The following is a 13,160-nucleotide window of genomic DNA, read 5'->3' on the forward strand; positions in this document are numbered from 1 at the left end:
AATTGAGAATGTTTTGTATGTATTTTTATTTTTTATTTTTCTATTTGTACTGTATATTGTAAACAATTCTAAGTAGTTACATCAATATTTTTATATAGCTAGATAGAGACTTGATTGTTTACTCCAAAAATTTACATTAGTAAACTTATTATAAATACAAACTATTACAAGAAAAGATTACACTGAGAAAACAATAGGCGGTCTTATCGTTAAGAGCGATCTCTTCCCGGCAACCTTGGGATGGAGAAGAATAATAATAAACAGTTTTATATATTGATTATTAATTTTATTTTTAATTATTTATAAGGCAAAATTTCATCAAAGATTAATGACAATAAGTAATCATATTGTATTTATTTCTCATATTCAATCAGACTGTATTTCTCACTGCATACCTGACGACAAAAGATTTTATAATGAAATAATTTAAATTTGTATTTTGTAATTAATGTGTATTATAAAAATAATAATAATAGTTTGTATAATATAATTAATAATGTAACTGTAAACTATGGGTATATACCTGAAAATAAAGATTTATTATTATTATTAACAGAAATAGCCATTAGAAAAGATAACATCGCACCTTTGGTGCATTATAATTAAAATCTTATCGTAACTATTAGGCAATTAAAAAATGAAGTAACTATCAACTAACTGTAACTGTTTTTAAATAAGAAACTAATTTCAGGAACACGAGATATCACAGCAATCCAGCTTGAATATGTGCGATGTATGTTCGTCTGGAGACTTGCTGAGCTGCGTAAGTAATGTCTAAGTAACCGTCGTGTCAACGAAACTAGTTGTACTTCTGCGCCATCGTCATGCTGTGCTACTTCTAGTTAACACTTTGTTGTCTCTCAATTTAATTTTTTTTTCTATTCGTTCTATTAAAATTGTCAAGTGCATACCTATGCACGTGCATCATAGTACATATCTATGCACATGCAATGGCACTTTGTCTGGAAATCTAGATCTCATTGCTTGAGACTCTTTCATGTCTTCTTTATAACCGAAAACTTCTTGTGAAGCATATGTTATGTAGAGAAAGCCGTCTTCGGTAGCATACTCCACATATGCTTGTGCCATTGTCAAACTCATGCTTAGCATACACTTCTCGTTGACTAGCAGATATATAGCTTGATTTCGACTAATATTTATTTTCTGCCGAATTACTGCTAGGAATTGCAACATAGTGTAGTCTTCAGGAACTAAGAATTTTCTTTTATTTATAATTGGCAAATTTCTTTCCTTGTAATACCTTTCCAATAGGACAGGTATTTTTGTGGGATATCTAGTTTTCATAACCTGTAATTCTTCTTTTTTGATAAAGAAAGGTTTCTCGGTTCTGCAGCACTGTTTCCTATCGAGATTCACATTGTTTTCAATTGACGTCGTCGCACAATTTAATGCCATTTTTATTAATACTATTATTAACTAAAATATAAATTCACTAGGTCGGGAGGAATATCCAGACCCATTGAAAGTAATATTAGTTCACGTTAAACGAAGCACTTACTTCAATGTGCAGCTATATATAGACTAAAGGCAGCACAAACAATAGTATGTACTTTTATCAAATTGTATGAGGTCCCGGCTTATTGGATAGTAAACAACGTTTACAGTAATTAGTATCCTGTGATAGTTTTAGATAATAAACTACATTATTATCTAATTACTAAGTAATTTGACAGTGAACATTAAATGGTTTATTTAATGACTTACGAAAATTTCCAGGGGTAACTGCGTGGAGATAGACTTTACGGGATATACATATATGTAGTTAGCAATGATCTAATCTCCATTACTATTAATGATTTTCCCCCGCAATTGATTTTTTTTTAATGGATGATGAATGGAGTGATTACCTCACCTGCGCTATCGGTATACGCCGGCGGGGCACCAGTGAGGGGTGATAGGTGAATAATGAAAAAAGGCAGGTCAGTCAGCTCATCGTGATGAATACACATGGAACTCAGCACAATGGTTTCCAGGGGGAACCGCGTGGAGGTCGACCTGACAGGGTATATTGCTAGCAATGGGACTGGTAGGCCGCATTACTAACAATCCCTCCACCCTGCCCCCCGCAATTGATTAGATTTTTCTTAATGAATGACAATGACATGCTGACTTGCGCCATCGACATACACTGGTGGTGCACCAGTGTGGGAGGGGGGAAAGGGATTATTAGTAATGAAGTCTAATAGGTCCATTGCTAGCAATATACCTTCTTAGGTCGACCTCCACGCGGTCCCCCTGGAAACCATCATAGTTAATTTTTTTCAAATTCATCATGATGGGCCAATTGACCTGCATTCATTGTCACCTATCATTTTCCACTGGTGGCCTGCCGGTGTATACCGATAGCGTGGGCGGGGTTACCATTCCGTTTTCATCCATTATAGAACCAGTGTGGGATGTTAGCTAAGAATCAAACACAAGTATTGTTGAATTTGTTACAATAGTCCATCATGTTGAGTTCAACAATAACTCAATCACGACGGGTTCCAGTAGAAAACGTGTGAAGATTAACCTGATAAGAGATATTGCTAGCAATCACGTTGCTAATCCCCATTCCTAACAATCCCTTCTTACCGAATCGATTAGATTAAGGGAGAAGGGACTGTTACTCTAGATTCTCTTTTTAATTTGGTCATGATTGAAAACACAAATAAATTTAATCGGTATATGTCGTTCTGTAAACTGAAGGATATGGAATTGAAAAATAAGAGAAAAAGCAACAAAAAAAATCTCAAAAAAAAGGTGTACAAAATTAATTACTATGAAAGGTTATGTAATAAATAATAGGTTATATAGTATAATATACCTACATACGAACGAGGTTAAAACCAGCGTAAGAACAACTATGGGATGACATGCGGCTCATGTATTTCAAATTACATGCACCTCATGTCAAATTAAGCGTTCAGACATTTTTAAACAGACTTTGAGAAGATTCTCAATTTGACTATATCATATAAAAATATACTACACTCAATATATATATATATATATATATGCGTATATATATATATATATTTACGCATTTAAATTAAATTTCTAGCAATCGATGGAGTTTATTCTCTCTTTCTAATTTTATCTAGACTGGTTCTTTTTTTACTAAATTTTAAATTATTATTTTTGAATATTATTATACATATTATATTATTATTGGGAAAATATTGTAATTAATGAATTTGTTGTTTACTTCATTAAATGCTAATTTTATACTTTTCTAAACTAATTACTAACCTGAGTAAGTACGTTGCATTTTTTTTACCTACTGTTTATATGCATTTGATTTGTGGAAACAAAGTGCATCCTCTACATAATTTACCTGTAAATTTATTAATTGCAAATTTTTGAGTAATATCTATATATTATAATCAATACTTTATCTGTTAAATTTGCCGGTAGTCCACTGCTCCCCTTTGATCGTTATATCAAATTGCGATCTAATCAATGCAATAAGTTGATACATATCTTTAAGGAAAACGGCAACAATATCCATACATTCCATTTACCGGACTTTTCCAGAGATTATCGAATTGTTTATTGATTTTAATTAATAAACGTAAGAAAAGGATTTCTAGAAAGATTGTTTATTTAACGAAAACCTGGAAAATACTTTTCGAATCGGTTTTTTTCAGTTGGCCTGGCAAATTAACTACCATGTTTTCCAGTGCCTCCGCTGTGGAGGTCAATCTGACTGGGTAAATTTTTGACAATGGGACATTTCCATTTATTTACAGTTCCTTTCCAGATACTGAGGTATTATGCATCCGTATCCTGTTCATCCATTATTAAATATCATCCTTAAAACCAAAACAGAATCACAGAAGCACAAATGCTCGGCGGTAAAAACACGATGGAACAAATAATTGGGACTTTGGTGAAAAAAAGTTGATTCATCATCTTCCTACCCTTGTCCCAATCATTTGGGGTTGGCGTAATATGATTTTATCCATATTACAAAAAGATTTAGTTTTTAGTTTTACGACCGGCCACCTGCCTGACGTCAACCCTCTTTGGGAATAAGAAAAGTTGATTATAGTTACTAAAATATAGTGCGTGACAGGCAGAAAGATAAGCGAACGAGCGGACGACGGATATTAATATTTAATTCACTTTAATAATTCATTAATTGGTTTATAACAATTTATTATTTATTAATAAGTACCTAAAAATATTACGAAATGTTCAATAGTAACAACAAAATGTGTGGTAATAAATGGTGCAGTTCGCACCAGGTTGTATGAATCATGTTTCGCTGCGTCGTGCTTAGCAATTTTCTTGAAAATTATTATTATGGGAAATGAGTTATGTCCATGGTACTGCTCATGTCTATAGGCGACGGTTATCACGTTCCATCAGGTAGACCGTCAGCTTGTTTGCCATTCTAAGTTGTATAAAAAAAAAATTTGAGTCGGTATTGTAAAGTAATATGAAAAATTATTATCATCGATTTTTGCAACAGTTTGGTAACTGTTTGAAACTAGTGACAAATTCTATGATCCATCTTTATATCACAAGGGTTAATAAATCTTTTGTCCAGACTAATAGACGGTTTTTTTAATGAATGATGGAATGATAACCCCGTCTACGCTATCTACTGCATAAATTGCTAGCAAATAAGTGTTACTATAGTGTCCAGGAATATTTATAAAAGATAAAATAGTGACACATTATAAAAGACTGACTTTTTACTATCGAATTGACCTTTCAAAATTGGCATAAACATTTACATTATTACTCATCAAAGAATTATTTTGTCATCACTTTTGTAATGACTGTTGCACGTCAGTAATGACAAAACGTGTGAAACCATTGTAATACTACCATATCACCTATTATTGTACCACATTTTTAGCAATAAAATGCATTCATTCATTCAATCATTCATATCGGTAGGTATACACTGGCGGGGCACCAGTGAGGGATGATAAGTGAGGATGAAAGCAGTTTAGTTAGCCCATCGTGACGAATTCAACGATAAATTAGTCACGATAGTTTCCAGAGGGAACCGCGTGAAGGTCGACCTGATAGGGTATATTGGTAGCAATGGGGTCTAACCTCCCCATTACTAACAATCACTTCCCCCACTAACAGACTATTTAAACAACAATTTGATGTATCTGTTGGATTATTAGTTGACAATATAGCCAGTGCTACGCAGTGGTATATAGTAAAAGTCTTTTACTAAGCGGTTACGACTGCTACGAAATGGTAAGTTAAAAGTAATCCTCAGTTCACTATGAACTGAAGCTGTTTTTAATGGATGACTCAGCCCCTTTCTCAACCATTCTCTTTGTCGCCTTTTATAACACACATAACACACAGTAAAATAAGGTGTGGTCCATTTTATGCCGAGACAGCTGAAAATCTACTTTACTCTGTTTACATGAAATGACGCCTAAGGTACTGTTTTTATAATCAATAGGATCTGTGTTGTTTCCTTAATAATTATGACACCATTACAAGTAGCAAAAGATTTTATTCTAGAACAAAATCTTAATTATTTATCTTTGATGTAATTGCGAAATATGTTTATTGCATGATTAATGAATGACACATTAGAGATATGATGAAATCTACATATTAACACTAATATGAACAAAAGATACGATTCAATGAACTTGATTTACCTAAGTTACGTACATAGACAACGGGAAGTAGATACCTAGGCAAATATAATAATTACAGTTAGCAACAATTAACTACCTACTTACAGTAACTTAGATTTCTTTATTGATCCTTAGTTTCTTTACTGCTATTATAAATATGAAAAGGAGTTTGTTTGTTCTATTTGAATATAGAATAAATAATATTCCAATGGCCTAGACGAGTTCGTAGGTAAAAACTAATATTATTATAAACGTGAAAGTAATTTTGTTTAATTACGAGGTTTGTCCGGAAAGTACGTATAAAAGTTTTTTAAAAATTTTATTTTACAATTATTCAGGTAAATCAATTTTATCCCCTTCAAAGTACTCCCCCTGTGACATAATGCACTTGTGCCAACGCCGTTTCCACTGTGAGAAGGCTCCTTGAAAGTCCTCTGGTTGTAGGTTTCTCAGCTGCCCCGTCGTAGCTTTTTTTATCTCATTTATGTCCCCCAAATGCCGCCCCCGAAGTACCAATTTGGTTTTTGGGAACAAGAAGAAGTCACACGGGGCCAAATCCGGCGAATAGGGGGGGTGTTCGGTCACCGTAATGGAATTTTTACTCAAAAACTCACGGGCAACAAGAGAGGTGTGGGCAGGGGCATTGTCGTGGTGAAGAATCCAACGCCCCTCTCGCGCCAATTCTGGACGAACTCGTGCCACACGAGCTTTGAGGCGTCTGAGCACATCGACGTAGAATTTTCCATCAACTGTCTGGCCTGGAGGGACGAATTCTTGATGGACAATCCCCCGAACATCGAAAAAAACAATCAACATTGTCTTGACATTTGAGCGGGATTTTCTTGATTTTTTTGTTCGTGGTTCCCCGGATGTCTTCCACTCTTTGCTTTCACGGCCATTCTTGCCGAGTTTCGAGAGAAACTTGATTACGACGCGCTGCTCTTCAACGGAAGCGGGCTCCATGCCGACGGGGTTTCGTTAAGAGGTAACTTCACAGATGGCGTGACAAGCCAGTTCGCACCGCACGGCGGTCAGACCAGAACTGAAGCATTGTTAGGGACATAAGGAAGGGGTCCTGCGCTTACCTGGCCTCCCCACTCCTCTTTCTCGCATTCCAGAACACTTTTATACGAACTTTCCGGACAGACCTCGTATGTACATATTTGGTTGTAAATAACGTACCGTGTGGGCCCTGCATAGAATAGGCCACCCCTTCTTTTCAATGAGTGCCGTAAGAGGCGAATAATGGAAGACGAAAGATAGGCAGCAGCGTCCCTATTAAAACATCTCTAAATCCTAACTGCGGTTGCCAATCCGCCTGCCAAGCGTGGCAACTACTGGCAAATCCCCATAAAGGGGAGGCTTATGTTCAACAGTGGACAGTTAAAAGTTGATATGACGCAATGGATGAGAAAATATCCAAGTACCTTTACAAATTTTCACTTACAATATGGTACCTACGATAAGATTTTATAAATGACTTTCCTATGATAATTCCCCATTCCCGTTATATCCTAATCGGATCGGAATATCTATAAAATAAGATTATTATCTAAAAAAAATCGATTTGGAAATTGTAGCAAAACCAGTTATTTTGTTTTGAAAACTAAACTATTTAAACCGATTTTGATAAAATTTCTACGGGACCAATCCTTTCAGATAAAAAATGCTAAATAACTTTAAAAAATGTATATTTTGAGAACTTGAGGACCTCCTTCTTTTTTAAGTCAGTTGAAATACCTTCCTTAGTGTTCTCATCTTACGATATACATATATGATAAATGGCTGTGATACATTTTGTGTTTCCTTTTTTAAACCCATCAGGCTTGGATCTGTTGATCGGTCACTTTTAAAGTACTAATTACTTATTTATAACTTCTTAACTTTTTATTATAATGCCCCGCTCCAGCATCATAAGATTGTTTTTAAATACAACCTGTTATTACTCGCTGATTACGTAACTTTCTATAGGTGAAAGAATTTTTGAAATCGGATGAATATTTTGTGTATTAACCGAAAAATCAAATCTTTCCTGTTTGTTATATTAGTTTATGTTACATATCTATATTATTCGATACGTAGCTGCTTTTATTATCTGCTGCGATAATCTACGTTATCTGAACTCCCTTTAAAATCATGTTTCATATAAATATCGTGCAACTAACTGTCCATTATCATTTACATTCGTATTGCAACAATTAAATTAATAACAAGAGGATAACAAGAAAAGCTCAATATGAAAAGTAAGTAATTTATTATAATATTTTAAATGTAAAAAATAAGTTTGTTTATTTATTATTATTTATTTCTTACCTATTGATGCATATATATTGCATATATAAAATAGATACATATTTATGATGGACAAGGACGTAGGCTATTATTTATTCCGGTCAGTTAACATATTCCGCTAATGTGGACAAACTTGTGCGTAAAAGCTTTTATTAATAAAAAATAATTATAATAGAATCTCCTAGCCATAAATTAAATTATATTTACTCTTTGTTTCTTATAAGTTATCTCTAGTAAGTTTTCTTTCTTTGTGTTGACTAGCTATTCACAATCTTGCTACAATCATATCTGTAAGGAATATTATGTTTCTTTGATACAGTTTTTTCTCCTGTTCGAACCACAGGTGAATTCATTTAATGATAATGAATTTCATTATCTCTCATTCTCTTAGAAATTTCGAGAAGTCCTATTAGAGTGTTCATTTAAAGCGTAATATAGAAAAATTATACAAGTATGTTCTTAAATCTATTGGTATCGTCTATGAAATCAGTCAGTCAGTTTCTCGTCTTATATTACCTACTTATTAGTTCATAATTGAATTAACATTATATTTATAAATATAAAAGTTTGAGAAGATATTCAAAAATTTATTAGTCACTAGCTTTTGCCAGATAGTTTTTTTGCTAATTTTATTATGAAAATAAAAAAAAAATTAAACCTAAAATTTCATACATATAACTTCTAAACTAACGAAACACTATACAAACTTTCAACCCCTGTTTTGTTCTGTAAGGGTTTAATTTTCAGAATTCCTTTCTTACTATCCATCTACGCTACAAAGAACCTATCTTCAAAATTTATTTTAGATTCAGCGCTTTCGGCTATGCGTTGAGTGTCAGTGTGAATTGTGGCAGTTCAGACAGAGAGTCAGTCAATCAGTCACTCAGCATAATTTTCAGGCAGACTCATTTTTTTTTTTAAATAGATGATAATGGAATGGTAACCCCACCCGCGCTATGGTATACACCGGCGGGTCACCAGTGAAGAATGATAGGTGAGGATGAAGCAGGTCAGTTAGTCCATCGTGACGAATTCAACAAGAATTGTTTACGATAGTTTCCAGGGGGAACCACGTGGAGGTCGACCTAATAAGGTATATTGCTAGCAATGGGGCTGTCAAACTCCATTGCTAACAATCCTTTTCCCCCTGCAGACTCATGTTGAATAGCTAAAATAATAATGATAATTGGTCCCCTATTTAAACTTTATATATTAGTATGATATAAAGGTCTACTAGGATAACACTCTAAAGTACAATGAATGGCGCTAATGGTAGCACGATATTGGTTTTGTACTACACTGTACTTAATTATTGAATTTTTTTTTTTAGGTACGATACTCTTGCTGCTCAGTGCAGTAGCTCTGAGTAAATCCTTCAAATTGAACACTGCCGGGTGCCCTGTGGATCCAGCAATCAACGTTCTATTCGCCCATGAAAATTGTAATCAATATTATCATTGCAAACACGGAGAACTGCTTGTTCGTAATTGCCCTGTCGGCCTTGTATTTAATGATGAACTAGATTTATGTGATTGGCCGGATAATGTGAATTGCGATCGCACTGTAGTACCTCCAAAACCACCCAGTGGTGGAGGCAGTGACGTTAGTAGTGAAGCTGAAAATGACGGTGACAGTACGAATAATAATCCTGGCGAAGCATCCATTATTTGTGCAGCAGAAGATTCTGATGGAATATTAATTGCTCACGAAAACTGCAATCAGTTTTATAAATGCTCAAACGGCTTACCAGTAACAATATCTTGTCCCTTAGACTTGCTCTATAATCCCGAAAAGGAAAACTGCGATTGGCCAGAAAACGTGAATTGTGACCGCACAGTTGTTACTCCCGAACCTCCAAACAGTAGTGAAAACAATAGCAGTGATGACAGTAATAACAGCAGTAATAACGGTAGTGATAGCAATGAGAGTAATAACAACAGTGGTGATAGCAATGAGAGCAATAACAGCAGTGGTAACAGTAATGAAAGTGGTTCAGACAGTGGTAATAATAATCCCGGTGAAGCAGCTACCATTTGCGCAGCTGAAGGTTCAGATGGAATATTAGTCCCTCATGAGAACTGTAACCAGTTCTATAAATGCTCAGATGGATTGCCAGTAGCCTTGAGTTGCCCAGGAAATTTATTGTACAACGCACTCACTGAACAATGTGATTGGCCAGAAAATGTGAATTGTGGCGGCACAGTTGTCACTCCTGAAACTCCAGATAGCAGTGAAAACAATAGCAGTGGTGACAGTAATAACAACAGTAACAATGGTGAGGATAGCAATGAGAGTAACGGCAACGGCGGTGATAGCAATGAAAGCAATGACAATGGTAGTGACAGCAATGAAAGTGGTTCAGACAGTGGTAATAATAATCCCGGTGAAGCAGCTACCATTTGCGCAGCTGAAGGTTCAGATGGAATATTAGTCCCTCATGAGAACTGTAACCAGTTCTATAAATGCTCAGATGGATTGCCAGTAGCTTTGAGTTGCCCAGGAAATTTATTGTACAACGCACTCACTGAACAATGTGATTGGCCAGAAAATGTGAATTGTGGCGGCACAGTTGTCACTCCCGAAACTCCAGACAGCAGTGAAAACAATAGCAGTGATGATAGTAATAGCAGCAGTGAGAACGGTGGGGATAGCAATGAGAGTAACGGCAACGGCGGTGATAGCAATGAAAGCAATGACAATGGTAGTGACAGCAACGAAAGTGGTTCAGACGGTGGCAATAATAATCCCGGTGAAGCAGCTACCATTTGTGCAGCTGAAGGTTCAGATGGAATATTAGTCCCTCATGAGAACTGTAACCAGTTCTATAAATGCTCAGATGGCTTACCAGTAGCCTTGAGTTGTCCAGGAAATTTATTGTACAACGCACTCACTGAACAATGTGATTGGCCAGAAAATGTGAATTGTGGCGGCACAATTGTCACTCCCGAAACTCCAGACAGCAGTGAAAACAATAGCAGTGGTGACAGTAACAATAGCGGCAACAACGGCGGTGATAGCAACGAAAGCAATAACAACGGTGGTGACAGCAACGAGAGCAATAACAACAGTGGTGACAGCAACGAAAGTGGTTCAGACGGTGGTAATAATAATCCAGGTGAAGCAGCTACCATTTGTGCAGCTGAAGGTTCAGATGGAATATTAGTCTCTCACGAGAACTGCAACCAGTTCTATATATGTTCAGATGGCTTGCCAGTAGCCTTGAGTTGCCCAGGAAGTTTACTGTACAACCCACTCACTAAACAATGTGATTGGCCAGAAAATGTAAATTGTGACGGCACAGTCGTCACTCCCGGAACTCCAGATAGCAGTGAAAACAATAGCAGTGGTGACAGTAATAACAGCAGTAACAACGGTGGGGATAGCAATGAGAGTAATGGCAACGGCAGTGATAGCAATGAAAGCAATGACAATGGTGATGACAGCAACGAAAGTGGTTCTGACGCTGGCAATAATAATCCCGGTGAAGCAGCTACCATTTGCGCAGCTGAAGGTTCAGATGGAATATTAGTCTCTCACGAGAACTGCAACCAGTTCTATATATGTTCAGACGGCTTGCCAGTAACTCTGAGATGCCCAGGAAATTTATTGTACAACGCACTCACTGAACAATGTGATTGGCCAGAAAATGTGAATTGTAAGAACACAGCTGTTACTCCAGAAACTCCAGATAGTAGTGAAAGCAATAGCAGTGACGACAGTAATGAAAGTAATGACAATGGTGACGATGGTGGTGATAGCAATGAGAGCAATGACAACGGTGGTAGCAGCAATGACAGTGGTTCAGGTGAGGGCAATAATAGCAATCCCGGTGAAGCGGCTACGATTTGTGCAGCTGAAGGATCGGACGGTATATTGGTCGCTCACGAGAACTGCAACCAGTTTTATAAATGCTCAGAGGGCTTGCCAGTAGCTCTGAGTTGCCCAGGAAATTTATTGTACAACGCACTGACTGAGCAATGTGATTGGCCAAGCAATGTGGTTTGTAGTAACTAAAAATAAACTATACTATTGTACATAAATTAAATTTGTAAATTATATAAATTTACATAATGATCAGTCTTCAGACTGTTAAACAAACGTTTTTTACCTTTAATATTTATTAATTTTTTTTTTTTTACTTATATTTCAATTTTGTGTTTCTAATGTATTCGTTTAAAAAATTATGTGATAAATTTTAATAAAAGTTATTTTAGCATAACATTTCTTTTTCTTCAAATTATTTTAATAATGCTATATTTGAGCTATACCATAAATGTTTCAATATTAAAATTTCAAAATAATATTTCAAAAAAAAGAATCCCTGATTCTTTCCGCGTATACGTATATATCAAAATTACAAGTAACCAGTAACTAAAATTTTCATGTAAATAAACTTACTGGTACAGTATTTGCATGAAAACTTGAACTTTTTTCTTATATTAATAAAATTTTTGGTAACAAATAATGCCCTATGAGAGCGCATACACGTGTATTCAATTACGCCCTACCAAATGTCCAAATACGTGGACTACTATCCTAAATAAATCATTGTCTTGTGTAGAAGATCGAAAATACAGAAGTTTTGACTATTTCATTTTATTTATTATAAAAAAAATAGGTAAAACTGGTCAGGTGCGAGTAAACTCACACGCCGAGGGTTCCGTACATAAATATATAAATATAAGATACAATTACTTTAATTTGTAGTTATTGCGATATAGCGTTGTGATAGATGGATGGATGGACGCACGGACAAAGTCACATCCTTTTTTCTTTATACCTTTATGGTACAGAACCTTAAATAATACTATAAGTACTTATAAATAGAACATCGTAACTTATTGGTATACTAACCCGACTTATAGACCACACAACTCATAACCTGTGATTTCTAAATGTAGTAGTTGTATTTACTTATAACCATATTTAGGTAGGGGGAAAGGGATTGTTAGTAATGAAATCTAACTAACTCATTGCTACCAATACACCCTATCAAATCGACCCCCACGAGTCCCCCTAGAAACCATCGTGATTAATTCTAAAAAAACATATTAGGTAAATTATTAAATATTGTCGTGTGGTCCCTACATAAAATAGTCCCTTCGTCTCCCCTAAATGTCATAAGAGGCAACTAATAGAACTTCACGGTTGAAGGTTGGACAGCAGCTGCCCTCTTAGAGCATCACCAAAGTCTAATTGCAGTTGACAACCCACCTGCCAAGCGTTACAACTACTGGCAAAACC

The 13,160-nt window shown here is 35.6% G+C and overlaps 2 protein-coding genes and 1 pseudogene across 2 annotated transcripts in view; 1 reads left to right on the forward strand and 2 right to left on the reverse strand.

Annotated features, from left to right (window-relative positions):
• The window catches only part of LOC113510651 (protein ENL-like), a 37,039-nt gene that overhangs the window by 23,220 nt on the left and 659 nt on the right, over positions 1-13,160 (reverse strand). The gene's annotated exons all lie outside the window — the stretch shown is intronic.
• LOC113510827 (uncharacterized) lies at positions 404-1,969 on the reverse strand (annotated as a pseudogene).
• Positions 7,714-12,135, forward strand: LOC113510744 (dentin sialophosphoprotein-like). The gene is made up of 2 exons (XM_026894260.3): positions 7,714-7,867; positions 9,247-12,135. The coding sequence occupies exons 1-2, from the start codon at positions 7,861-7,863 to the stop codon at positions 11,928-11,930; spliced, it is 2,691 nt and encodes an 896-aa protein (XP_026750061.2). The 5' UTR covers positions 7,714-7,860; the 3' UTR covers positions 11,931-12,135.

This window comes from Galleria mellonella, unplaced genomic scaffold (genome assembly GCF_026898425.1).
Source record: "Galleria mellonella isolate WM207_F2 unplaced genomic scaffold, CSIRO_AGI_GalMel_v1 utg32, whole genome shotgun sequence".
NCBI classification, from domain to species: Eukaryota; Metazoa; Arthropoda; class Insecta; order Lepidoptera; family Pyralidae; genus Galleria; species Galleria mellonella.